The 27,485-nt window shown below is 48.0% G+C and overlaps 1 protein-coding gene across 6 annotated transcripts in view; it reads left to right on the top strand.

Moving 5' to 3' along the window:
- The window catches only part of RYR2 (ryanodine receptor 2), a 540,637-nt gene that overhangs the window by 492,887 nt on the left and 20,265 nt on the right, over positions 1 to 27,485 (top strand). For all 6 annotated transcript variants that reach the window (XM_045860807.1, XM_045860777.1, XM_045860769.1 and 3 more), the window contains 11 exons: positions 1,181 to 2,478; positions 3,186 to 3,253; positions 4,816 to 4,963; positions 7,330 to 7,416; positions 7,922 to 8,176; positions 9,861 to 9,991; positions 11,463 to 11,505; positions 14,970 to 15,103; positions 19,319 to 19,379; positions 20,535 to 20,681; positions 23,028 to 23,162. In XM_045860807.1, the coding sequence (XP_045716763.1) occupies positions 1,181 to 2,478; positions 3,186 to 3,253; positions 4,816 to 4,963; positions 7,330 to 7,416; positions 7,922 to 8,176; positions 9,861 to 9,991; positions 11,463 to 11,505; positions 14,970 to 15,103; positions 19,319 to 19,379; positions 20,535 to 20,681; positions 23,028 to 23,162 (2,507 nt within the window). The remainder of the gene's footprint in view (positions 1 to 1,180; positions 2,479 to 3,185; positions 3,254 to 4,815; positions 4,964 to 7,329; positions 7,417 to 7,921; positions 8,177 to 9,860; positions 9,992 to 11,462; positions 11,506 to 14,969; positions 15,104 to 19,318; positions 19,380 to 20,534; positions 20,682 to 23,027; positions 23,163 to 27,485) is intronic.

The raw sequence follows: 27,485 nt of genomic DNA, 5'->3' as shown, positions 1-27,485 counted from the left end.
TGGCCAGAGTGACTGAAAGATGTTCGCTTTGACGTGGCCCGCCCTGCCCTCACTTTGGTCTCTCTGTTGGGGCCGCCCTGCCCTGTGCACTGCGCTCTGACAGTGGAGGACAGCTATGCTGGCCCAGGCTGCACAGAGGGGCACTCACACCAACCCCTAGTGGGCAGTGGCCACTTCACTTCCCCAGCACAGGGTCTCTCTCCATGACCTGCGGTCAAATGTTAGTCCAAGTAATAGCAACGACAACTTAAAATGAACCACTTAGAGCATGCCAGCTCCCAGTTTAAGCACTGATTTCCCCGACACCAGGTGTGTGAGTGTGATTGTAGTGTCCTCACTTTTGCACCTGAGGACCCTGCAGTGCAGAGGGACCGAGAGCTCTGCCTAGGCGGCTCAGCTGGTGGGCACCTGGCTGGATGCCGCCTGCTCGTGGCCTCTGACCACGGCGGACCCGCCTCCCAGGGCACTCAGACCTCTCACTGTGCAGCCTTCCCCGTCGCCCTTTGTGTTCTGTGGCACACTCCGTTCACGGCATTCCACGGCCCTGTCATTTGGGATAATACCTAACTCCCTCCCGAGTATCGGCAACCTGCCGTCCATTGTCTAACTGTGACAGTTCTGTGCTGTGAAGAAATGCAGGCGGATGCTTCCCGTCTTGCAGCAGAAAGGGTGTGTGACCGGTGCTCAGGGGCCTGTTTGGTAATTTAACTTACCTCGCTAAGCCTCGGTCGCCTCAGCAGCAAAATCAGAACGAGTAAAACGTGCCTGCCATACAGACCTGCGAATATTCAATCAGATATCATGTGTGACAAATGATTTTTCTGCCCTCAAGGTCTGTGTAAATGCTCATTTTTATTATTAACATGAGAGTGGATTTCAGTTTCTGGCTTTAGGATATAAACGTTTGCCCATTTTCTTTATCCTAAAGCACGATGCTTGTTTGACCAATTTGAGGGGAAAGCTGGCATTGTTCCCAGTCTGTGCATATCAGCCTGATGACTCTGTGAATGTGGTTTGCATGTCTTTGTGTAACACGGTACTTACTCTCCCGAGACTCCACACGCTGGGGGACCGACAGGTACCGGCTCAGGTGTCTGTAGCCCTGCGCTGCTCTTCTCTCTGCAGACACCGGTCTTACCAGGTGTGCTGACTCTCAACCAGTGCCGTTCTCTGCCACCAGGTAACGTCGTCAACGGGACCATCGGCAAGCAGATGGTCGACATGCTTGTGGAGTCTTCCAACAATGTGGAGATGATCCTCAAGTTCTTCAACATGTTCTTAAAACTGAAGGACTTGACATCTTCTGACACATTTAAGGAATATGACCCTGATGGCAAGGGGATCATTTCCAAGAGGGACTTCCACAAAGCCATGGAAAGCCACAAGCACTACACACCGTCGGAAACGGAGTTCCTTCTGTCCTGTGCGGAAACAGATGAAAACGAGACCCTAGACTACGAGGAATTTGTCAAACGCTTCCACGAACCCGCGAAGGACATCAGCTTCAACGTTGCCGTCCTTCTGACCAACCTCTCGGAGCACATGCCCAACGACACGCGGCTGCAGACCTTCCTGGAGCTGGCGGACAGCGTGCTCCACTACTTCCAGCCCTTCCTGGGCCGCATCGAGATCATGGGCAGCGCCAAGCGCATCGAGAGGGTCTACTTCGAGATCAGCGAGTCCAGCCGGACGCAGTGGGAGAAGCCCCAGGTCAAGGAGTCCAAAAGGCAGTTTATCTTCGACGTGGTCAATGAGGGGGGCGAGAAGGAGAAGATGGAGCTCTTCGTGAACTTCTGCGAGGACACCATATTTGAGATGCAGCTGGCGGCCCAGATCTCGGAGTCGGACCTGAGTGAGAGGTCGGCCAGCAAGGAGGAGAGCGAGAAGGAGGGGCTGGAGGAGCAGGGCCCGGGGATGGGCTTCTTCTCCATCCTGACCGTCCAGGCAGCCCTGCTGGCCCTCAGGTACAACCTCCTGACCCTGCTGCGCATGCTCAGCCTGAAGAGCCTGAAGAAGCAGATGAAGAAGGTGAAGAAGATGACGCTGAAGGACATGGTCTCGGCCCTCTTCTCCTCCTACTGGGGCATCATGACCAGCCTCGCGCACTTCGTGGCCAGCGTCCTCCGTGGCTTCTCCCGCGTCGTGGGTGGCCTGCTCCTGGGGGGCAGCCTGGTGGAAGGCGCCAAGAAGATGAGAGTGGCAGAGCTCCTGGCGAACATGCCGGACCCCACGCAGGATGAGGTGAGGGGCGACGGGGAGGAGGCTGAGAGGAGGACCCTGGAGGCCGCCCTGCCCTCGGAGGACCTCACAGACCTGAAGGAGCTGGCGGAGGAAAGTGACCTCCTCTCAGACATATTTGGCCTGGACCTGAAGAGAGAAGGAGGGCAGTACAAACTCATCCCTCACAACCCGAATGCGGGCCTCAGCGACCTCATGAGCAACCCTGTGCCCATTCCCGAGGTGCAGGAGAAGCTTCAGGTGAGGTGTCTCTGAGCCACAGCGCCGCTCGACCCTGGCGGGCCCCGGTGATCAGCTCCCACCTGTGTGGGGCTCATGCCAGAGCGTGTTCAACACAGGACCTGAGTCTCCAGAGAGAATTGGCTGGTTGGCCAGCAGAGCTAGCCTTTGAAGGCTCTCCACAAATTATTGAATTACCTTACAATACTAGGTGGAAAGGCAGGTACTCCCCCAAGTGACAGTGGGAAATGCAGTGGGCATACTACCCCCAGGCATGTCCTGAGTGTTTGTCCCGAGTCTGACACTGGGGACCCAGGGGTTCAGAGAAGTCTAGGCTGTGTCCAGTGCTTGTAAACTGCCCGAAAGCATTATGAGATAGAGAAAACAAACACGACAAAACTAGAAAATTGCTAAGTTAACTGGCATAGGCCATAGACGGCAAAGGCCATATGCATGGAGCGTGGAAGGTCAGAGTGGTTCGGGCACTGCTAGAGGAGACCTAAGAGTGAGGCTCAGGCCGGCCTTGAAGGGCGAGTGAGGTGTGAGCAGGTGCATGGGGTGAGGATGGTGTGTCTGCAGGGTCGCGTCTCCTGCCATGGGAGGTGGGGCTGCGGAGGGGGCACAGGGCGCTGGCGCCACCCAGACAGAGGGCACTGGGGCCCAGGGCTCCCTACATGCATCCAGAAGTGGCGTGTGACTTGCTTTTCTTCTCCCCATCAACTTTCAAGGAACAGGAGGTGAAAGAGGAGGACAAGGAAGAAAAAGAAGAAAACAAATCGGAACCTGAAAAAGCCGAGTACGTGTGGTTTCCAGTACTTTCCTTCGGTCCCTTGTATTTTCTCTCCAGGGGACAGATTGGAGACCTTCCGTCTTCTCTGGGGACAGGCTCAGCGAGAGGACCCCAGTGCTGGGAGAGTTAGCACAGGTGCTGCCAGTCGCCTGGTCCTCCCGTCCCATCTGGCCGTGTGTCTGTCCTGCAGCACAGATGCCCCCGAGGTGCCCTGTGTTGCTCACAGACGGCAGGCCGGCCGAGGGCTCAGGTTTATCGCTCACTGTGCATGTGACTCTGTGCTCAGAAAGGCGGGAGGAGACACACTTTCTGAAGGCTGTCACTGAGGGTCCTTGGGGACTGTGTCCCTCAAAGCTAGTGCCAGGGCCACACGCAAGAAACCCACCCCTCCCCTGGCCTGCCGGAGGTGCTGACTGAGCAGGTCTGCGTGGGCCTCCGCAGCGTCCCTGCCACCCACAGCTGGGGCACAGCGGGGGGTGCAGCCATAGGAGCCGGAGAGCTGGAGGGGAGCGATGGAGAGGGATCCTGTCCTCTTGGCAGCGGCTGCTTGCTCCCACTGAAACTTACACCTTCCCACAGGTTTAATTAATTTTATATGCACAGCTTTAAAAACTGGGAAAACTTGATTGGTAATCTCGGACATAGTTGGCATGGACCTGAAAAAAGGAGGAGGGCAGTGTAAACCTCTTCCTCACACCCTGGACATGGGCCGTGGCGACCTCCTGAGCAGCCCGTGCCCCTTCCGGGGTGCACTTTTGCACATGGCACTTAATTTTCCTCCTCCACTCAGCTCCCTCTGTCCGCATCCTGCGGTCAGCCCTGCTCCTTGTCATGGCCCGGCACTGCTGGGCCCTCTGTGACCGTGGCCACGTCAGTGCCACTGCGGGGTTCAGGCATGTGACGGGGCGCACCATCACTTTGTGCGGACACTGACCATTAAAGACACTATTAGAGAAAGTTCCCAGCGGACAGGCTGCGTGTGTGTGGTGTATATATGGGTTTGGATATGTGAGCGCACGTGTCCATAAAGAGCTTTCAGGGAGGATTGGTATTTTTCAGCTAAAGGGGTTTGTGTATCAAGTTTTAGTGCTTCTAATTTCATTATTATCTGGAAAACTAATATGCTGACATCCTCCATACATGTGAACAGCCAAATGCATATATATGTCTTTGCTGTTAGGTCCTAAAGGCTAGTCAGCATCAAAGACTGACCATTAGAGTTGTAATTTAAAAATAAGGTACATTGTAAGTCTTGCTGGTTATTGTCCTTTCAGTAAAATGTTCTGTGGCACAATTGGAAGGAAATGTGCTGTGTGCAGATACAAAGGCACTTCCCGCCTGTGACATGCCCTTTAGATTTGAACTTCACGGAATTGCTCATCTGCAGGAGGCCACAATAATAGAAATCCAACCCCTAATTCTGAAATTCTGAGTGTTGTATTTTATTGGAAAAGAAGGCTTTTAAAGTGATAACTGTGATTTAAATATCTGTTCCATTGTCTGTTTTGGCACAAAACCTGTTTGCCCTTCCGTTCCCGGATGACTCATGTCCACTCGTGCATCCACAGTGGAGAAGACGGAGAGAAAGAGGAGAAGGTCAAGGACGAGAAGGGCAGGCAGAAGCTCCGCTCGGTCCACACACACCGGTACGGGGAGCCAGAGGCCCCCGAGTCGGCGTTCTGGAAGAAAATCATAGCTTATCAGCAGAAGCTGCTAGTAAGCCATTTCGAAATGAGTGTTGGTGTGATATATTGTGGGACGGACGATGACTGAGGCTTGGCAGGGACCTGTGGGCCTCCTCCGAGGGGCAGTCAGGGAACCAAGTCCGCCCTGCAGGTGTGACTGACCTGCTCCCGGTGGCCACACCCACGGCCTCTGCACACAGTCCCGTCACCTGGGTCCACTGGGCTGGTCACTGCCCGCAGCCAGGGCCCCCACGGGGTGTGAGGACACATTTGGGCCCCCCTGTGAGGCCCACTGCGGGGCGGCCGGGGCCCTGCCTCACCGTCTGGCACACAGTGAGGCCACAGGGCACAGGTGTGCAGACCGGTGTTCCCAAGTGGGCTGCTCCGGTTTCTGGAGCATCACCCTTTTATCAAAATTCAGTGATGGAAATGTCAGTGCAACGAGCCGACTCTGCACTGGTAATGAGAAGGTCTGTTCAAATTTATTCTTTAAATAGGAATAAGTATAAAAATGAAAGAAGAGAGAGATGATAGGTCTTTCTGTAGCGTCCTATACAATGTTCAGAAATGCTCCCCAATTAATAAAATACATTTATATTTGGAAAACAAAGAAAACGGTTGCATTTCTCTATTCTATATGCATATTCATTCAAGATGGAATTCATAAAAAAATTAGTTTGAAAGGCCACTGGTGTGGATATGTATAAATATAGGGTGAGGCAAAAGTAACTTTGCAGTTTGTATGCAAAATAATAAATAACTGATAAATAATGATACAAGAACAAACTCGGTGTTTCGAGAACTCAAAGCTGTACACCACTTGTGCCCCACCTTGTATTCTACGTGGTTTTTAGAGCAGGAAATTTGGGAGGACGAGTGTGCAGAACAAACCCACAAGAGGTGCTGACCAATGAAATCAGACCTGGAAATTGAGAACAGCTCTCCTTACAATAGAGCCATTTGAAAGACAAAATCATATGTGCTGTTTATTCGGTGTTTAGTAGCCTTTGGGAATCAAAAACGCACAGTCAGGAAACGCATTGTATTTTAGAACTGCACCTACAACAGAAGTGGACTGACCCAACCATGCGATATTCTAACCGCTTATGTATGCGCATCTGGGACGTCTTGTATGATTTACACAGATGCGTGCATTTAACTGACAGTTTTAACTAGGTTTTCTTAGCTGTCTGCCCTTCTCTGTACCGTGGAAGGCAGAGTATACTGAGCATAGCGTGCTCTAGACAGCCCCGCGTGACCCTAGTGTGGGGCGGTGATAGTGGCCGCGCTGCAGGTGAGGACGGGGTGTGCTTGACCACAGTGTGGGAAGCATCCCTCTGCCCCCAGGGTCACAAGCTCACTCTGAGCACTGGGACTTTCTTTGCTCACCAGTTTGCGCACTCAACACTGGCCACGGTCACCTCAGGCCGCCCCAGGCCCGGTGTCTCAGGACTTTGTCACCTCCCAGCTCAGACAGCCCAGTGACTAACTCAGCCTGTCTGACCCAGGTCCACTTCCAGTATGAACCGATGCAACGGACCCAGGTTGGGTTGGTGGCCCACTGGGTCCAGTCAGCCGTGACAGTAAAGGCAGAGTCACGTGTGGGAAATGACACCACCAACAGGCCTGTGTGCCCAGAGGGGCCACGAGACGTGTTGACACTGTGACGTGGCCTGTGACTCAGAGCCCCGGCATGTGCACGGGGAAGTCCCGCAGGCATCCCCCACTTGCCCTGAGAACAAAGGCTGCTCCCCCCGCCTACCGCCTGCTCCCCAGACTCACTCCCTCTCGAGGTGTTTTATCTGCACTCCACAGATGGGGGAGAAGGTGCTGCCACAGTGGTTAAGGGGGTTGTGCACAGTCTCCAGCGAGGCTCCGGATGTCACCCACCTCAGCAGAGGCCTGCAAGCTCTGCCTTGCTGCCCCCGAGCTCCTGCTGTCCCCTCCCTCACCAGCCAGCACCCGGGGTCGCCCTGAGCTCAGGACTTCACCCTGCGTGCTCGTCTCTCTCCAGTGCACTGTTTGTCCCCAGTCGTTCACTTGACTCGCTCCCTGTGGCCTCCAGGGCTCTGCTCACAGGCTGCCCAAGAGCGACCCACCCGACCACCTGTGAGGGCCATCTCGCCCTTCCCCTAAGCACTGACCTGGCAGGGCCCCCTCATGGCGTCTAGCATTCCCTGAAGTCGTGTTTTACCTGTGGGGGTGCCTGGGGTGCCTCTTTACCGTTTGTGCCCTCCGTGGGGGTTCTCCTTGGGTTTTCTGATGCACTGTGAATGGTGCTCAACACACTGGCTGCCCAGGAAGTAGTTTCAGGTGAACGAGTGAGTGCTCCCCTTGCCTGTCTGCAGATTTCACGTCTGTCAGTGCCATGACCTTTCTCTTTCTTTTCACCCTCAGAACTATTTTGCTCGAAACTTTTACAACATGAGAATGTTAGCCTTATTTGTCGCGTTTGCAATCAACTTCATTCTGCTCTTCTATAAGGTACGTATGACTTAGTCCTTTAACGACCAGCATGAGGTTACCGAATTGGTGTGAAGGCTCAGAGACCCGCCAGTGGGCACACCTAACCCTGTTCTAAAACGCACTTTGACGGAAGAGGAACCGAATGCTCAGGCACATCCCTGGTTGTGTGTGAGGCTGAGCAGATGTGTCCCTCCTGACCCTGTGAGCTTGTGGGCCGGGCGGGCTGAGGGTCCTCCACAGCATTCCCAGGCCACTGGGCTCAGTGCCACATTCACTTCTCTTTGTCACTGAGAGGGCGGCTGAGCTGCCTTATTTCCCCATGCACGCCAGTCCCCACAACTCCTGGTCACCGAGAAGGGGGGCCCAGCAGTGTCCACTCTCTGCCACTGGGTTGGAGGAGCCACCTCTGTTGTGCCGGGCAGCTGACCCGGCTCTGTGGGAAAAGGCTGGGTTTCCACTGTGTTTGTTCGTGCCCGTATCGTAGAGGAAGCGAACTGACTGCACTTTAAATGGTTTGAATCAGGTGTCCACTTCTTCTGTGGTTGAAGGAAAGGAGCTCCCCCATCGCAGCACAAGTGGAAACCCTAGAGTGGGCATCCTGGACAGCGGCCCCGACGGTGGTCTAGACGGCAGCCTGGACAGCGGCCCGCTGGGCTCGGCGGCCGTGCACTACGTGCTGGAGGAGAGCAGCGGCTACATGGAGCCCGCCCTGCGCATCCTGGCCGTGCTGCATACCGTCATCTCCTTCTTCTGCATCATCGGCTACTACTGCTTGAAAGTAAGGCAGGGGGCGGGGTCCCTGTGCTTCGGTCTGTCCCTGTGCACCAGTCTGCTGCAGGCTGGGCTTCTAGGGGAGCAGTTCTGAGATGCATGGAGCTCATTGGGAATGTTCCAAAAGTCAGCCTGTGTGGGATGAGGGGAGAGCGCAGGAGGCCCTGGGGGAATGCGGGCTGCAGGGCAGACGTGCAGGGCAGGCCCGGGCTGGCTCTCGTGCCACAGTGGCGACAGCTGGGTGTCCGGGGCTGGGACCTTGGGGCCTGGCCTTGTGGACTCCACACTCACAGGCTCTGGCTGCGGGCCACCCTGGAAAGTGTGGTGGCCTTGGGTGACTGTAGCTTCCTTTCACACACTTGTAGTTGTTCCCCCACAACCTGACCCCACAGAAGTGGCCCCGCCACTGTGTCTGCTAGCAGTGCTCTGTGTCCTAGGAATCAGAGAACTACATCATTCAAGCCCAGCAGCTGGTTGCTCTGATATTAGGGACGCACCTGCTGCCGTCCTGGGTGGACATGCTTTCCAGGTTGTCTCACTTCCCTAGAGGATCGTGCAGCTGCTCCCAGACCCTCCAGGGAGCAGTGCTGTTTGGTGCACGGCACTCGGACGGCGTCTGAGGCGCAGGGTTGCCCACTTCCTCTGTGAGTCTCTTCATCTTTCTGTAGCAGGACTCCTCTTCACTGTAACGCCTTCTCTTCACTGCCCCTGCCCTTGCCCTTGCCCCTGCCGAGCAGCTTCTAGAACTTCTGAAAAACCAGGGCCCAGCCTCGAAGACCCGACTGTGACGTTTCTTCAGAAACTGCTCTCGACCCCTCTCCTTCCCTTGTTTTACGGGGGATGTTCAGGGATGCTTCCAGAGTGTACACACCTTTCTTGTGTGAAGTCTGCACATGTGCAAAGGGAGTCAGTGTGTTCCGGAGCCATCTTGAAAAGCAAAGAGTTTTCCTGATGCTGAAATTAAAATGTCTTTCAAATTAGCATGTGGGTGTGCTGAGCAAGGAATTATTAAAGAGAGTCCTCAAATAAAACATCATTTTTTTCTAAATCTTTTTTTTTTAGAATAACTCTTTTTTTTTAAAGATTTTATTTATTTATTTTTAGAGAGGGAAGAGAGGGAGATAGAGAGAGAGAGAAAGAGAGAGAGAGAGAAACATCAATGTGCGGTTGCTGGGGGTCATGGCCTGCAACCCAGGCATGTACCCTGGCTGGGAATCGAACCTGGGACACTTTGGTTCCCAGCCCGTGCTCAATCCACTGAGCCACATCAGCCAGGGCAAAAACATCATTTCTTAAAAGCATGCATTCTAGAACCTTAGTACCATCGTCGTGTTTTATGGCACTCATTTCTGCTGCAGCCGTATGTATGTGTCTATAATACGCCGAAGAAAAACAGTTTAGCCTGGTCCTCATCTCCTTAATATTTAGAAGTGGCTTCATGAGTGCATTTACCTATGAACTGTGTGTGGGAAATTGAGTGCATATGTGTAATACCTCTTCTGGCTCCTGTTTTTCCAAAACCTCTAGATGCTTCTTTCTGCCTAAAATATACCCGACTTACTTTCATTCCGTTTTTACCATCCTGGAGGTAAATGGGAAGTATTTCTTCCCAAAGGCTGTGTTGTAATGATAGTGACCGCAGGCAAGGCCAGAAAATCTAAACTGATTTCACGTTTATTTTTTAAATGTAGGTCCCACTGGTTATTTTTAAGCGTGAAAAGGAAGTAGCTCGAAAATTGGAATTTGATGGGCTTTATATTACGGAACAGCCTTCGGAAGATGATATTAAAGGCCAATGGGATAGACTCGTGATCAACACACAGTGAGTAAAGAATATAAGAGACATTTCTGTGCTCTCAGCTTTCCAAACATGAAACACTTGGCTGGGGTTGCCTGTGGCACTGTTGGAGGTGTAGCAGAGGTGATTAATGAGTATATATTCAGCCAAGAAAATCAAAAGGCTCAGTGCTATCAGCCCCTCAGTGGAGCCCATCAGTTTTTGCCATCTGTGTTCTGAATTCCTTAATCAGAAGGGACTTTGGGTCTGTTCCCACAGCCCTGGTGGAACTCTGCCTGTGTTGCTCAGCCAGCGTTCAGAGCAGGACACAGCTGGAGCATAGGGCAGGGCTGGGGGGTGCGGCGCAGCTGGGGCCTGGAGACTGCTTGGCGGGGTTATCTCCCCCAGAGGCGTAGAAGAGGCAAATCTACTCATTAAGGTAGGAGGTGTGGCATTAAAGGCACGGGAGTTGAATTCCCACTAATATATCTACTTTGTAAACTTTCAGTTGGTGCCATCAAGCAGCCTAGCATAAAACCAGCCGAGCACTAGGGTGTGTGCAGTGGAAGACAGAAAACACACTTTTCTGTGCACTGATTGTTTAGCTGTGTAAGATCATGGTCCAGGCTCCTGGCTGCCGTGCCAGATATAAGCCCATCGCAAAGTACAAGTTTCTACCATTAAAAGTGTTAATAATGCAATAGCTTGTGGCCCTCAAGAGAGAAATACCTTCTTTTTGTTGCGATTAGTTCTGCTTACTTTTAAAAAGTTACCATTACCAGTAAGTTCTGGGTTTTCAAATGGGGAGGATTTGTGTGTGGATGATCCCGTGAATGTTGTCTCTAAACGCTCTGTGCTGCGTTTAGCAACTTGAGCTGTCCACACTACATCAAACCAGCCTGTCCCTTCCAGCGACTCCGTGTTGGGCGGGGGTGCAGCGTGAGGCTGTGGCTCGGCAGCCCCAGTTTTCTGAGAGTGACTGGTGCCAGCGAGGTTCTTTCCACCTCCCAGGGAAACAGTGTCAGGTTTTTCGATACTTTAAAGGCACTTGACAAAGCAGTCTCTATATTGATATTGACACATTGCAAGTCAATGAAAAACAGAACTAGTTGGCTTATTAATGAATATACTCATGTTCTTCTCCAATAAAATACCAGCCTTTTTGTGAGTTCCATGTATATATAGGGTGAGCAAAAGTAAGTTTATAGTTGTGAGAACACAAAACAGATTTTTCTTGTATTATTATTTACTATCATATTATATATTTGTATTATAATTGTAAGCCTACTTTTGCCCACCCCTGTATTTATATAATAATATTTAAAATGATATTCAACATACCAGTGATGTAGAAAAATTATAGGACAAGATGAATGGGAAACAAATTTATTTTAATTTTTGTGAATGGAAGAAAATGTTTTCATATTATGTTAAATATTTTGTATATTCCAAACAATATATTGTTGTTATTTCTTAAAATGACACTCTTTTACTTCTATGCTTTTATATCTTTTAGGTCATTTCCCAACAACTACTGGGACAAATTTGTTAAAAGAAAGGTAATGCTTCTTAGAAGGAATAAATTTGTCATTTTTCCCCCCAAAGTGCAGCTCAGATTTGAACCACTGTGGTTCATACAGGGAATGAGGCCCAAGTGCGCACTGTGTGGGTCAGCGCCATTTCACCGTGCGGGAGTTTGAACGTGAGGTTCATCCCTTGCACGGGAGGATCCCGCACTCTGCACCTGCCTGTGCTCTGACACAGGCGGTGCAGCCGTGTAGGAACCGGAACGGTGGGAGTTTTCCCTGAGATTGCCCCGGGAACCTATGGGGCTGAAGGTCATTTGCACAGAGACAGCTGATAAGTCACCTGGGGTGGGATCCCCTTTACACTAAAGAGGTGAGCTTGTTGCCTAGCAACAAAAAACCGAATTGTATGTCCTTAATAGAAATGTTAAAGATCTTATTTCTGTGAAGTTTTATGCTTCTAACTCAGACTGCTCCAGAGGGGGGTGGGAAGAACACTGAGCCAGCTGTGGCAGGGGCTTCAGGGGGTCAGAGCATGTCCCGTACACCTAACAGTTGTGGGCACGATCACCAGTCAGGGTGTATGACGAGGTTGCGGGTTTGATTCCCGGTCGGGGCTTATAGGGGAGGCAACTGACGTTTCTCTCTCATGTCAATGTCTCCCTGTCTTTCTTTCTCTCGCCCCCACCCCAGCCCTTCATTTCTCCCTAAAATCAATAAACGTATCCTAGGGTAAGGATTACAAAAAAAAAAAAAAAAAGGAAGAAAAAAAGAACGCTGAGACAGCTCAGCTGTGGACTGTGGCACAAAGCCCCAAAGCTCTGATCTTGGGGTCGAGGATCATCCCCACCCTTCCTACCGCAGGGCGTTAATGTAGATGACCTTTTCAATGACGCGAAGCGTGCACCTGCACCTGCGCAGTGGGAAGCTCGGCAGCCACAGCCTTCGAGCCTGTCCTCCCCTTGAGCCCCTCTAGTGGCCAAACTGACTCCACCACCCCCGTGCGTGCCTATGTGTGTGTGTGCGGGGAGGAGCTGAGCTCTGCCATCAGCGCGGGCGGTCCGGGACTGGTTGGAAAGAGCGGCTCCCCTTTGCCTCCACCAGGTCCGCGCTGCTCCCGCCGTGGATGGGGACAGGCAGGCACAGACGTTTTGTAACCAACCTCAGGGCACTTACAGAGCTTGCCTCAGGAGTTTAAATCAAGCATGAAGCACATTGGCTTTTTATTTTAATAACAAGACTTTCTAGATGAAAGAAGCAGTCTGTCTATCGATTTTTATTTTGATGTAAGTTTTTATCTCCTTGTGACAGCATTTTGAGTAACATTGAACAACTTCTTAGGCAACAGCTTTGAAAGAATAATTTTAAAATAATTTTAAGTAGAAAATTTGAATATTTTATTTTCATTAGTTAATCATTTTCAGAAGTTTCTACATTATTAAAGCAAGAGTTTCTCTGAATGAAACTATATATTCAGAGTGAAATAAATGGATAGATTGTAATTGCAACTCTGAGTGTCTGTGGCATTCCTGCTGTGGTCCCCAGCACGGTCTCCAGCGAGCAGGACAAACACAGTCCACCAAGAACCCCTCAGACCACCCCCCCTGTGTTTCATGCCATGAGAATAATGCAAAACACCTTGTTTTAATTAACCTAAATAACCTGTGCTCATAGGTTTTCAACTACCATTGTTCTTTTACATTTTCTTTTCATTTTCCTGACTGTACACATTCAGAAAAGGCCAGTTTTTATTTCCGCTAATCCTTTCTTTCCATCTATGTATTTTTCTTTCATCCATTCTAATCTTAACTCCCCTCTTCCCTTGTTCTCGCTTGCTGTGTTCCTCTGTGTTTCTGTTCCTTCTTTCCTGCCCCCTTTTGCTACCAGCTCACTGTCCTCCTGCTCTGTGTTCATTACTTTCCCTGTTTCCTCCCATTTTCATGGTTGGTTGGGACGTCTAAGAACTGACCTGGAAGTGTGACACACAGGGAAAGCCAGGCGAGCGTGACAGAGGACAGAGGGGCGAGGGGCTGCTAGGAGTGGTCCCAGCGACACACACAGCACCTACACTAGCTGGGAATTAAACTGAGGACCAGAGGACAGTGACAGGGCACCATGCCCAGCATCACTGAGGAATCGCTGCAGTCGGGTGGCACAGGACAGGCCCAGAGCCAGGAGGGGCCCAGGCTGTGGCAGCCAGCGCAGGGTCTGCGCAGCGGTCCCTGCTGGGAGCCAGGCTCTGCCCGGTGCTTCCCGACCCCAGCTCGTCCCAAACTCAGCGTCCTTGGTGTTTTATATTTTATAAGATGCATTTCTTTATCTGTAGAATGCGATGCTAACAACACAAAATTTACACGCTGTGACAGTCCCATGAGGGGAAGTATGTCAGAGTTCTTAGTGTAGTTCCTGGCACAAAGTACGAATTTGGTAGATGTTTCTTTTAGTCCAGTTCCTCCCACTTCTTTGCCCACTACTTCGGCCCACGCTCTTCCTCTCACGTGCCTTCTTCTCAAGTTAGGAGTCTTGTTCCTCAGACGGGCTTTAGTTACAGGCTGTGAGTTTGCTTCGCTCTGGAGCAGGGTGATCCCATGTTGACGGACGACCGTCGGCACCAATTCACACCAACAGGGATCTTCAGTCTGGGGTGCTGTGAAGGAGTGAAGCTGATCAGGGTAGATGGCTCAGTTGTGACACAGCAGAGCTGTGAGAACCGAATGGCAATGGAGCAGCTCAGCATAGCAATGGCTCAGTCATGAAGCAGTGCAACTGAGGCTGGAGGCAGCCTGGATGGGGCATCACCCCTCCAGACGGCTTTTCCCCACTTTGCTCTGGAGAGATGCCTTCAGTGTTTCATCTTTGGTGTTTCAGCTCCAGCTGATGTCTTCCACGGAAAGGGAAAGCATGCGCTCTGAGATAGAGGGGAGCTGACAGATAGAGAGAAGTCCTTGTCCCTGGTCTCTGAGTGGTGCATCCTCATGCAAATGAGGACTCCAAATTCTCACAGTTTGATTGGTCCAAAACACACTGTCTTGATTGGTCAGACTGCAGCCTCTCCAACTGGCCAGTAAAGATGCTTCTGGGGATATAGCTGCACAGCTCCAATTGGATGGGGAAGGTCAGTTCTGTTGGTTGAAATAGGACTCCAGGAACTCCTCTCCAAGGTGGGGCTCAGGCGGAAGGAACATGGTGCAGGCAGGCAGTTCAGTGCAGAGGCAGGTGCAGCCTCCTTTCTCCCTGAAGTGTGGTTTGTGTGAGAGGTCTATGCAGAAATGCCCGCTAGGCTCTGTTTTATAAATTCCAGCTCATTTAGCCATCAGAAGCCCTTCTTAGCCAGTATGTTCTTTTTGCAGATCCACAGCCATAAAGTAGATTTTTAAGTGGACTTCCAAATAAGACAAATATATAGTAGCTATGAAAGTAATTAGAAGTTGGTATGCATATAGACACATAGATGTGGCTCCTTGATGGCTGAGGCTTTCTTTCTTCCTGTCCCCTAGGTTATGGATAAATACGGAGAGTTTTACGGCAGGGACAGAATTAGTGAGCTGCTCGGCATGGACAAAGCGGCTCTGGACTTCAGTGACGCCCGGGAGAAGAAGAAGCCGAAGAAAGACAGTTCCCTCTCAGCCGTGTGAGTGTCACCCTGCCCTGTCCCCGGTGAAAGGAGAAATAGCCGAGCATTCTGAACTTGCAGGGGCCCCGGTTTCCTTCTTCAGGGCCAGTGGAACAGGGAGACGAGAGACACGCAGGGTGGACACAGAGGCCACTGTATACCTCCGGCTGTTTTGAGCTGTGGAATGACTGGCTTCTTTTCTATTAACTTTTGAAGATTCCTTTTTGTTATTTACATAAAGCAAATAAGTGTTCTTAATTGAATTTGCCTTTTCTATCTTTAATGCCTCTTAAGTCAAAGTAAAACATGCAAAAGTGCATTATACCACTTTATTTTCTGATACTTCTTTGTTTGAAAAGAAGTTAATTTTCTTAAGTTTTTAAAAAAGGAACAATGTAGCCCTTTAACAGAAAGGTGCAACATTCATTTTATTTAATTATGTGATTGTTTTTTATTCAAATAGCAAAGACTTCATATGTCAGAAATACTATGCTGCTATATCATTATTTGGAAAGTGCACTTGAAAATTAAATACTTCTAATATAATACTTGCATGAAATAATATACTATGATGTGCTATAAAGATGTCAAACAGCTGAATTGAATTCACCAGAGACTGATTTATACGCTCACACGTACACACACATATAGTGTGAGTGCACATATGTAAATGAGGTCTGTCCAGGTGTCCAGCCCTGTAATGTGAAAAGTAGAGACATTTATTGAAGAAGATACAAAATGCAAGAAACATTGTATGTAGGACAATGACACTTCAGTCTCCTTCAGAGTAGGCATCTTGGCACCTCACGCAGTTCTCCCAGTCGCCATCAGCTGCCCCGTCATATTTTCCTAAATCTTATCAATGGTATGAAATCGCTTCCCTTTCAAAGGTGATTTTACTTTTGGGAAAAGCTAGAAGTTGCAGGGTGCTAAATCTGGCCTGTAGGTGTCTGAATACCTGGATGATTTGATGTTTCTTCAAAAACATCTGCATGAGACATGATGCATGAGCAGGTGCATTGTTGTGATGAAGCTGCCAATTACCAGCTGCTCATAGCTGCAGTTTTCTGAATCATCTGAATAGTTTCCATGGAGGAATGTTCAAGCTTAAGGCAAAATCTGATGTAGATTCATAACTGTACTCTCTCAGTCATTTTGAATGCAGATGGCCACACAGTACATTTGCTCACTCAGTGGTGTCCACTGCCCCCACTGACTAGCACAGTGAAGTCATCACTGTTCACACATGCTCATTCCAGTCCACTCTCCTTGGCTGCCAGGTTCCATCCATGTGGTGTAAACGATTCTCTTTTTATTAACAATGGCTGGACTTTTTCTGGACAGACTTTGTGTGTGTGTGTGTGTGTGTGTGTGCAGCAAATTGAAGCAGCTAGAATAAATGTAAAGCATCCATGCTTTTAAAAATATACCTTCTTATTATATCCACTTAATGTTTTAAAAGAATCATAATAGTTCCCTCAAAAACCATGTGAGACTTTCTTATCTGCATGTTTATAATCTCAAGTCAGGTAGGGATGTGATGATTATTTTGAAAGGATAGGTATTTGAGGTTCTATAGAGCAATGTTATTTTGCCTTAAATAAATATTTTAGCTAGCATTAAAAAATGTTTTGGTTGACCTATCTCATCGGTCATATATTTTTTATTTTTCTGGAGACTTGTTAGGTCATTAAAATAATGTGCACCCTGTTAAAAAGTAGTGAGATAGGCAAATATCTGACAAAAACTGAATCTAGATCCAAAATATTACTTGGACCCTTTAAGAAAACAAATGTGGCCCTTAAAGATGGTCACGGTGTAAAAGGCACAACAGGTGGCGGTCCTCAGGAGCGAGGCCCCTGCACTGAAGCAGTGTCGGAAACAAGGACCGCGGTGTGGGTGGGCAGAGCTTCCCGCTAACACGTAGACCCCTCATAAGCAACGTAGAATTAAATAATTTTACTAAATTACGTGTTTTTCATAGTTTCACTTGTGACTCTAGAAAATAAGTTAGAAAAAAATCAAAGGAAAGTTTAGATTTTTTTTTTTTTACTGTGAACAAAAGTTCTAAATTAGCAGGATTTTCCACTGTTTTACACAGTAAATGTTTGCAAGTTTGACCCCTAGCAGAGTACCAAGAAATGAACGTGGCATTTATTAGAAGCACAAAGATCTAGTAAATGATGTACATTGTCAGGAAAATATTTACATGTATTGTTTTCTTACAAAAATGTTCAGAAAGATCACGTTTTAAAAGATGATCTGGCTCCGTATGAATATTATCTTAACATGCACAGTTGGGTATTGGAAGAGCCCTGTATCTGTTTGTGTCATTCGGTTATGAACTGAATAGACAAGGCTTGGTGTGTACACATCTGAACAGGTGGCCAGCTCGCCTCCTGTTGACAGAGTGGCTGCAGCAGCCAGAGAGGTGGTGTGTACTTCACATATCCCAAAACCACCCAGCAGAGCTCCAAGCTCTTGGCTGATAGCTTTCCCCGCCCTGGGGCCCAGGGACAGCCCTGCCCTGATGGCCCGGCATGGCCACCACATTCCCACTCAAACAGCCCCACTGCCACACCCACCTCACAGTGTCACCATGCACCTCGGAGAGGATGTGCTGCTTGGTGATGTTGAGAGCAAACTTGGCACCCTGATGTGTGGTAGGGACAGACAATAACTAATTATAAGAATAATTTTTAGATTAAAGCACAGTCTACCATAGGGAATTGAGGCTTCCTGATGTAAACCTTTCTTTGTTTTAGGTTGCTTTCATGGAGAACAGGCATGCTCTTATGCTAATTGCCCTGCTGTTTATTTTTTAGCATCTCCTCCTTTTTAACTTAAGAAATACTATTTTTTATTAAGATTGTGTTTATTTATTTGTAGAGAGAAGGGAATGGAAGGAAAAAGAGAGAGAAACATCAATGTACAGTTGCCTCTCATGCACCCCTTCTCATGGGGACCTGGACTGCAACCCAGGCATGTGCCCTGACTGGTAATAGAACCAGCGACCCTTTGGTTCGCAGACCAGTGCTCACTCCACTGAACCACACCAGCCAGGGCCAAGAAAAGCTATTCTTATAGTAAAACCCATTGTACATATTCAAGGAACTTTAAAAAATGTTATTTAATAATAAAATTAATTATAGTTCAATGACAACTTACTTTTCTTACCGTAGAAAATCCTAGGCTAAAGTAAATTAAACTTCAACCATCGGGGGAAATGTCTCCTAAGGAATCAGCTGTGATTAGCAACTACTTATTCTAGCACTTACAATTTAAGATTGGCCTCATTAAACTAAATAATTAAAGAAGTAATTAAAGACTAAAACAGAGACGCCCTTTAGAAAAAAATACTACTATAATTCTATAGTCTGTTGTATCATCTGTCATATCTATTACCTGGAATATTGCCCATAATCAGTGTGGCAAGTTCTAAAAAAATGAAAATTAAAAAGCATGTTTTAATATGTGTGTATTTTAATCTGCAAAGATCACGAACAGTTACATTAAGATTTCTTCATTTCATGTGTTTGTGGAGATTTTCAGTGTGGAAATCGTGTGCTTGGTGCTGGGGAGCTCACAGGTCAGCAGAGAGGAAGGAATACGCAGACCCAGCCCCTGAAGCAAGGACACTGCTGGGGACTCAATTGGGGAGGGGGCCGTCTGCAAAGTGCCATGGGCACAGAGGACAGGTCAGTTCCTCCTTGGGTACTCTCCACCCAAGGTGAGGCTTCTGACAACAAAGGCAGCAAAACCAGAATGAAAGGGCCCTTTTACTGGCCAAGGGAGTGTAGTCATACAGTGACTGTGGGTGTCCGTGCAAGTTTCAAGCAGTTGAAGTGAAAACTGTCCTGTCGGGGTGTAAGTACAAACGTACAATGCGAGTCGGTGCGGATGCTGGGGGGCGCTCGTTAGCTGACATCGGGCAGTTTCTCAGCGTGACTGCCACCCACAGCGTGAGTTGACCCTGTATTTAACATAGGGAAAGAAGGTGAAAAAGAAAGGACTTTTCTTACATAATAGATGACGGAGGTGGTGATGTTTTGTTTGTTTTTGGAGAGCCCTCTAGCAGAGCCCCCAAACTCGGGGACACGCTGCCTGGGGAGTTCTCACCCCTCCCAGGACCTGGGAGAGAGCCCGGGCCCTGGGGTGGCCCCGTTTCCTCGAGGAACATCCGGAGTCGGCCTCACGTGCATTTCTAAAGCTTCTCCTCCTCTGTCATTGCAGGCTGAACTCCATCGACGTGAAGTATCAGATGTGGAAGCTCGGAGTGGTCTTCACTGACAACGTAAGCCCCTCCCTCCCGACAGGCGTCACTCTGACTGCTGAGGCTGCTGTGCCCGCAGACACTGCTCGCTCACACTACTTGAAGTCGGCCCGTGTAACGGGGAGCCCAGCGGAGGAGACCTGCGGGAACAAATGGCTGATCAGCCCTTCTCTCCTTCCATTTCTTTCAACAAGGATAGATTAAAACAAGGATATATTTACACAAGGATAGAAGCGAGATGAACATCCATGCATATTTTCATTTAGATTTCAGTGGGCAATGGCACATGTCTCGCTTTGCAGATGTTAAAAAAAACATTCTAAACATATAAAAATCTTAAGAACATTCATTGCGATAAATTTTAGTTTCTCCCAAAATAAATAATCAGGTTATTGTGTTGACCCACCATTTATCTAAGAGCCTCAGAGCCTATGAAATAAATGTGGTTTCCCTTCATACCCAAATATGATGAGAAAGCCACTTGTCATGACCCCTGTCCTGGCCTGCTCTGTATTGTTACATTTTTGATCCTTAGAATTTTCAGTTTGAATAGTTGTAACTGTCGGTTGATTGCCCCTGTTTGCTGGCTGTGGGAAGCCCCTGGAGAGAATGGTGAGATTTGGCTGACTTGGTCAAGCAGGAATGTTCCCTGTCAGATGTCAGCCCCCCTCCTCCTGCCCCTCTCAGCCCTCTCGCTGGCCTCCCGCTCCCAGAACAGGAAGGCCCCCAGCCTCCTGCCGCTCTGCCTCCTGCCTTCTCCCTCATACAGCGCACACAGCACATTTAGCCTTCAAATCTCTCTCTGATGTTAGCATTGACTTTTAGAGTGGACGTGAGTTCTATGCTCCTGAAACTGGCGGCACCCCCAGCTTCTCCCGCCTCCAATCCCCTCCCGCCCCCCACCCAGCCACTAGCCCAGGATCTTAGAGAACTGTCCTGAGAGCTCAAACCTGAAGAACTGCTACCTGCTACTGAGGTGTCCTGCAGCTGACTCCTTCCCTAACAGTGGAAGCAGCTCCCTGAGCAGAAAGGGCGCCTGGCCCTGTACCTGGAATTCTGTGGCTGTGTGGTCCGAGAAGACGGCGTGGAGGGCAGTCGAGGTAGAGCGAGGTCCAACAGCGTGGCGCTGTCCGGGTTCTGTGTCCTGACGCACTTGCGCCCGTCTTGTCTCCACAGTCCTTCCTCTACCTTGCCTGGTACATGACCATGTCCGTTCTTGGACACTACAACAACTTCTTCTTCGCTGCTCACCTTCTCGACATTGCTATGGGGTTCAAGACACTGAGAACCATCTTGTCATCAGTAACTCACAATGGCAAGCAGGTAAGAGTTTGTCTTTTTCTCCTGCAAGACTGAAAGGCAACGATATGCCAACAAAAATAAAACCAGACCTCATGATAATGATGCTGTTTAATTTTTAAAGATTTTTTTGGACGGAGGCTCCACACTGTTTCTCTCATAAACCAGGGAGGGGGACTGGTAGTGTGAGCGTCACCTAGACCTGCATTTGAGTCTTGGTGACTGACTCACAGTGTGACTCCACATAAATTATCTAACTTTTTTTTTTTAAGATTTTATTTATTTTTAGAGAGAGGGGAGGGAGGGAGAAAGAGAGGGAGAGAAACATCAATCTGTAGTTGCCTCTTGAGCACCCTCTACTGGCGACCTGGCCAGCAACCCAGGTTGATCCAGTGACCCTTTGGTTCTCAGGCCAGCACTCAACCCACTGAGCCACACCAGCCAGAATTTATTTAATGTTTTTCAATCTCAACTCCCTCATTGTGTAAAATGAACACAGTAAGAGTCCTACCTCAGAGGGTTTTTCTGAAAATTAAATAAAAACACCAATGTGGAGGTCTTAACACAGGCCCTGGCACACGTTAAGCTCTTGGGAGGAGCTGTTTTACTCCTGCTCAGGGTTTGCTCCCTGTGGTTGTGTGGGGCACCCAGGTGCACTGCAGCGTCCTGATGCAGCGGGGGTGTTCGTGAGGGAACGTGCATGCTGTATTCCTCACTCAATTACATTGATTAAAACTGCATGCTCATGTGATCTTTTCTGCACTCTTAACTTGGACAAAAAGAACCGTAGTGTTCCAAACTGGATAAGGTCATGCTACCTGGAGGAGAAGTGGCCTAGTTCCAGAAAATCAGCTCCCACTCTAATGGGACACAAGTGTAATGTTAACGCCTTAATCATTAATTGACTTAGTTTGGAAGCATGCATTTACTGATTCATTATCCACCTATCATAAGTCCCTGGGGATGTAACACATTCTGTGTTGTTGAGAGTAAGCGAATCCTTCTTTTCCAGAGTCCCATAATCCAGCATATTTTTAAACCTGCGCTCCCCCCCAAATCTAGAACGGTATCCACAGCAAATTCACATGATCAGGAACACAGGTTCCTACACTCCAGCACACCGCTCTCAGCCTCGTGGCTTTTGTTTCCAACTCTGAGCGCCAACGCCTGGCGCACGGTGCCCGGGACAGACAGCGGGGCACCGACTCATCCGCCGGAAGTCGGTCTGAGCCCAGAGCCCAGCGTATTTAAAGAACTGGAGGTGCTGAGTCTGAGGTGCATGTCACCCCAGAGCCTTGGCACCACTTAAAATTAATTTCTAAACTTTTGTTATGAGCACCGCTTTACTTTCTGAAGAGTCAATGTTTCATGTGCAGAAATATATAAAACTTATTAGTCCTTGTAGGAAACATGCAGAGATTTTACAGACACTTTGTACTTAATATAGAAACTGACTTACTGAAATAATACGTCTCATCCAGATAATTATGAAGAGATTTTAAAAGACTTATTGAATGCCGCCTCAGTCGGGAGGGAAGGCAGGATCTGGTCTGTCTGAGGAAGTACACAAGGAACTAACACACTTCACTGTGTCTCACACTCCTGTGGTGCAGCTGCACACACACTGTCACCGACTCAGGGAAAGTCGTGTTTTAACACACACTCTATAAAAGTAAAGTTTGGAATTAAAGAAGGATTACACAGAGTTGGAAGGAGACTTTAAACTGTGACATGTAATTACACAGTGAAAACAATTGGTCTTTGTAACAGTGCTGGTTGTCAGCTCTTAAAGTGTCTCTTTCTTTGATAATTGCTTTTTGTTAAAGCAAGATGCCTCAGTTTCATTTTTTAATATTTATATTACACATTCTTCAGTGTTTTCGGACGTCAGAGGCAATTCACCTTTCTATTTAGTTTGAGGATATGATTAAAAGAGAAAATAATTTCTGATCTGTCTCACTATCGTAAAGTACACAAACCACTCTAATGAGGAATGTAAATCAGTTAAAGGGCTAGACCTCATAAAAAGGAAGAACTAATGTAGGACCTACTGCCAAGTATCTAGAGGATGGAAAACAAACATTTTAAGCTGTTTATCAATATTATTAAATATCAGTTTAGATAGGGAATTAGAGTTTGTTTCTATTCCAGCTAAAGCATCCATTTATCGGCCAACTACGTGATCACATTTCACAGAAAGTGGTCTGACCACTCGGTAAGAACAATTCCCCCGGGGTGGTGGGTAGGCCTCGCCTTGCCAGGTCCATCTGCCTCCGGTGGGGCATCCAGGTCCGCGCCGGCCGCCCCTCCCACACGGACGCCAATCATGTCATGTTTCTGATGCGTGGCCAATGTCACCTTGTTTTGCAGCTCGTGTTAACCGTCGGCTTGTTAGCTGTTGTCGTGTACCTGTACACTGTTGTGGCATTCAACTTCTTCCGGAAATTCTACAATAAAAGTGAAGACGGTGACACCCCAGACATGAAGTGTGACGATATGCTCACAGTAAGTCCGTGCCGTTGGTCTCGCAGGAGTGGAAAGTGCGTCTGCTCCTCGGTCTGAGCAGTTTGTGTGGTTCCTCTCTAGCAGTGCAGGATAGGAAGTAAGGGCCCAACTTTCACTCTTCATGGAACAGAAAGGACCGTTTCTGCCGGTTTTGCGTGTCGGCCTGCGCTCAGCCCAGTGACGGCGGATCCCTGAGCGTGCAGCCTGAGCGGGGGTGGTCCGGGGGTGGTCCGTGAGCCTTGTGCTCCTGTGTTGTGGGACAGCAGGTGAAGTTAGGTCCCAAGAGAACAGTTTGAAGCCTTAGTTACTTGTTCGCCTCAACAATTTTAACTGAAGTTAATAAAGTTCAAAAATATCTATTTTAGTAGAATTCTTAGGTTTTGCTTTTGTAGTCAGTGTCCTGGCAGAGATTACCTTGCCAGTCTCGGTCTGCAAATTAACAGATGTCAGAGCTTTCATGTTGTGCCATCACTGCTGCCCCAGCTGCCGCTCCCATGCCGGCCAATCAGAGCTGACGGCAGAGGAGCTCTGAGGTCAGGAGGGAAGTGTGACCGAGTCCACAGCAGCAGGGCACCTGCAGTGGCGCCTCCTGCCTGAGCTCCCAGTCGGGTGCCAGCGTAATCAGGGTTGTAATCGGGGTCAGTGCTGTTCGCACCCAGACTGACACAGTCATGCCCAAATTACTCTACCAAAAAGAAATATCCCAGAGGAGCAATGAGAACTAGCATTCTAAAGGCCAGTCATTAAGGCAGCTTTTGTACTAGAGAATCACAGATCAGTGGACCAGAACGGAGAGTCTAGAAATAGATTCAGATTCACAAGGAAATTAAAAATATGATTATGAAGTGAAAAACAAATCATATTGCTACCATAGACACACCACTTGGGGAAAATGATAAAAGTGGATCAGCCTAGTTCTTTAAATCAAAATAAGTTCTGAATGGAACAAATACTCTAATGCAGAAAAAAGGAAACAATAAAGTGAGAACAGAATTTGACCTTTGAAATAATTATAGTAATAGTAACAATTTTTAAGTGGGGAAAGGCCTTTTTGGAGCATGACAGAACCTTAGGACCCATGAAAGAATAAGAAATTACTTTGAGAAGGGACAACTGTAAGCAGCATCTCAGACAAATGACAACCAAGGAAGAATGTAGGTAACACTGTAGCAGAGGCAGGTGTCCTCGGTTTACAGAGTCCTTGTCTCACACTAAGAAATAAGCCATTGGAGAAAGGAACAAATGGAATGAGGAGAGGGAAGAGAGCGGCGTGGTAGGAGGGAGCAGATTCCAATTCCCTCTATACACGGGAGAAAGACCTAGCCAATCTGCGGAGGAACAGAGCAAACAGCAAACAGTACCCCGACATATGAGGGTAAGAGACCAAAAATTGTAGTGGACACTGAAAGGCCAGATGGTAAGGAGGGTACTTCAGGCCAATAAGATCCCAGGGACCAGCTCGGGAACCAGGGCAGCTGCAGCCCCTGGTCCGGCACCCGCCACCAGGCCTGCCGCAGAGTCCTCGGTAGAGAGCTGGGTCAACTGCTCCCTCCCTCCCTGGCCAGTCAAGGTTTAAACAGCACTGGGAGAGACCTGGTTGCTTGAAGTGGCAGAGAGGGGATCACCCACAGAGTCTGTGGACTCCAATTTGGAAGAGTTGAGAGTCGCACAGTGACGAGCACTGCCTTGGATAATCACTGGTCTGGCTGGAGAATTGAGCTGTATGAAGTCACAGGCTTGAGTAGGAGCAATTTCCCAAGAAGAAGAACTGTTTGGGGAGTACTCCAGCATCAGCCGCTTGGCCTCCTCCCCAACCAGCAGGGCAGCAATCCCGAGGTGGCGGGGAAGTGTGCGCGGAAGGTCCTGCGCACCTTACCATTAGGAAGGGTGCACGCCCGAGCCCGCGGCACCCAGACAGCCTGACCAAGTGAGCGCATGCTGCACCCCAGTCCACAGCAAGAACCCCCAGGGGGAAGAGCACTCTCAGGAAGACCTGGGTCTGACATCCAAGGCTCTGGGGAGAGGTGTCAGACTAGCTCTGGGGAGAGTGGGCACAAGACTGGCCGAGTGCACAATGGGGAAGGGAAAAAAGCCATACCAATAGTCCCTCAGCCAGCAAGACCAGAAAAACCGGTTTGCAGTTTGGCCATTTTGAAACCAATAAGAGGTGTGTTTTTTTTTTCAGGAATTTTTAAATTTTTTTAATTTATATTATTGTTTTATCTTTCAATACCTTCTTCCTCTCTTTCCTTCTTCCTTTCTTTCCAATTTTATCTCTTCTTCCTCCCATCTTCTACTTTTTTTTTTGAATACCCACAAGTGAGACAAAAAGAAAAAAAAAAAACAAAAAACCTGGAACTGTGAAAAGACCAGAGTTGGACCCAGAGAGGGGGCAACTCAACAGTTGAGACAGTGGGACAAAATTCACTTTGCTATTACAGAGAACCTGCAAGTTACTGCATATTTGTATTATTTTTTTTATTATTCCTGCATCTTTTATTTTAATAGTATTTTTGTACTCCTCTTCTTTCTGTATAGTCTTCATTGCTTGACTGGTTATATTGTATCATTTGACAGGTTTCCCCTGTTCCCTCTGACATAGTGTATTGCTAATTTACTGTCCTTCCTGTCACTTGTGTTCCTTTAGCACTCTACTTAAGGTCCTATACTCCCTATTCTTGTTACTCAGATCACATAGATTCTGTCATTTGATTGTTGCTCTAATATTATTGTAAATAATAGCTGTTTCATACAGTTGTAAATACTTCACAACACTCTTCCCAGATCTTTGCTCACTTCACAGTTTCCTGAACTCTATTACTATAGTGGTTAACTCAGTTCTCTCACACACTACACCTATTTTCTATCCTTTACTCTCACCCTACCTCAAAATCTGACCTCCCACAACCTCACTGCTTTCTAGATCCAACTCACAATCCAATTCTTCCCTCCCCAACAAGAGTCTTATCTACTTTCCATCCTTTCTAAATATTGGCTAGTTGGGTGGAAGATCACAGTTAACACTATACATAGCTAAAGGATCTATATCTTCCCTACTGGCTGCTACTGTAAATATCATAGAATACTCTCGTGCTGTCTTAAACCATTTTGCCTTACCCCTCCAACTGATCACAAAAAAGAGTAGGGGGAAGCTGTGAACACCAGGCAACCCAAAGGAGACTGCACCACTGAATCTCACAGGTATTCTACCACAGAAGTTCACACCATAAACCCAAGGAGCCAGAACACATCAACTTAAGAAGCAGAGGCTAACAAGAATAGTTTCACAGAGGCTAACAAGAACAGTCTCACGAACAATGAGAACACAAAGAAACAATTCACAAATGAAGGGAAAGAAGGAAGCCTCAGAAAGAATGCTAAATGAAATAGAGTCAATTCAACTATTAGATATTGAGTTCAAAGCAATGATTATCAGGAAGCTCAATGAGCTCACAATGAGCTACTAGAAACTACAGGGAAGCTACAATGAACTCACTGCAAACTATATCAACATGAAAAAGGAAATACAAACTATCAACAAGGGCCAAGAGGAAATGAAGAATACAATTTCTGAACTGAAGAACACAGTAGAAGGAATGAAAAGCAGGATTGATGAAGCAGAAGATTGGATCAGGGAATTGGAGGGCAAAGTAGAAAAAACACCCAGAAAGATCAAGAAAAGGAAAAGAGCCTCAGGAAGAATGAAGAGGGATTAAGAGAAATGCAAGACAATATGAATAATATCCGTAATAATATCCGTATAATAGGGATACCAGAAGGAGAAAAAGAAGAGCAAGGGATAGAAAACCTATTTGGAAAAGTAATGATGGAAAACTTCCCTACTTTGAAGAGAGAAAAAGTCACACAAATCCAGGAAACACAGAGAGTCCCAATCAAGAGGAACCCAAAGAGGCCCACCTCATGACACATTATAATTAAAATGGCAAAATTTCAAGACAAAGAGAGAATCTTAAAGGCAGCAAGGGAGAAACAGGAAGTAACATACAAGGGAGCCCCAATAAGGCTAGCAGCTGACTTCTCAATGGAAATGCTCCAAGCCAGAAGAGAATGGCAAGAAATATTCCAAGTAATGAGAACCAGAGGTCTGCAACCAAGACTACATTACCCAGCAAGGCTCTCAATCAAGATAGAAGGTCAAATAAGAAGCTTCCCAGACAAAAGAAGTCTAAAAGAATACACCTCCACCAAACCAGCTCTGCAAGGGATGTTAAAGGGACTTCTTTAAGGAAAGGAAGGAAAAGATAGAGAGAGGAACACAGGTACGTAAATGGCAATGAATAAGTACCTATCAATAATAACCTT

The sequence above is a fragment of the Phyllostomus hastatus genome, unplaced genomic scaffold (genome assembly GCF_019186645.2).
Source record: "Phyllostomus hastatus isolate PE091 unplaced genomic scaffold, TTU_PhHast_1.1 phas_contig_148, whole genome shotgun sequence".
Lineage (NCBI taxonomy): Eukaryota > Metazoa > Chordata > Mammalia > Chiroptera > Phyllostomidae > Phyllostomus > Phyllostomus hastatus.
This window is presented reverse-complemented; position numbering and strand designations above follow the sequence as displayed.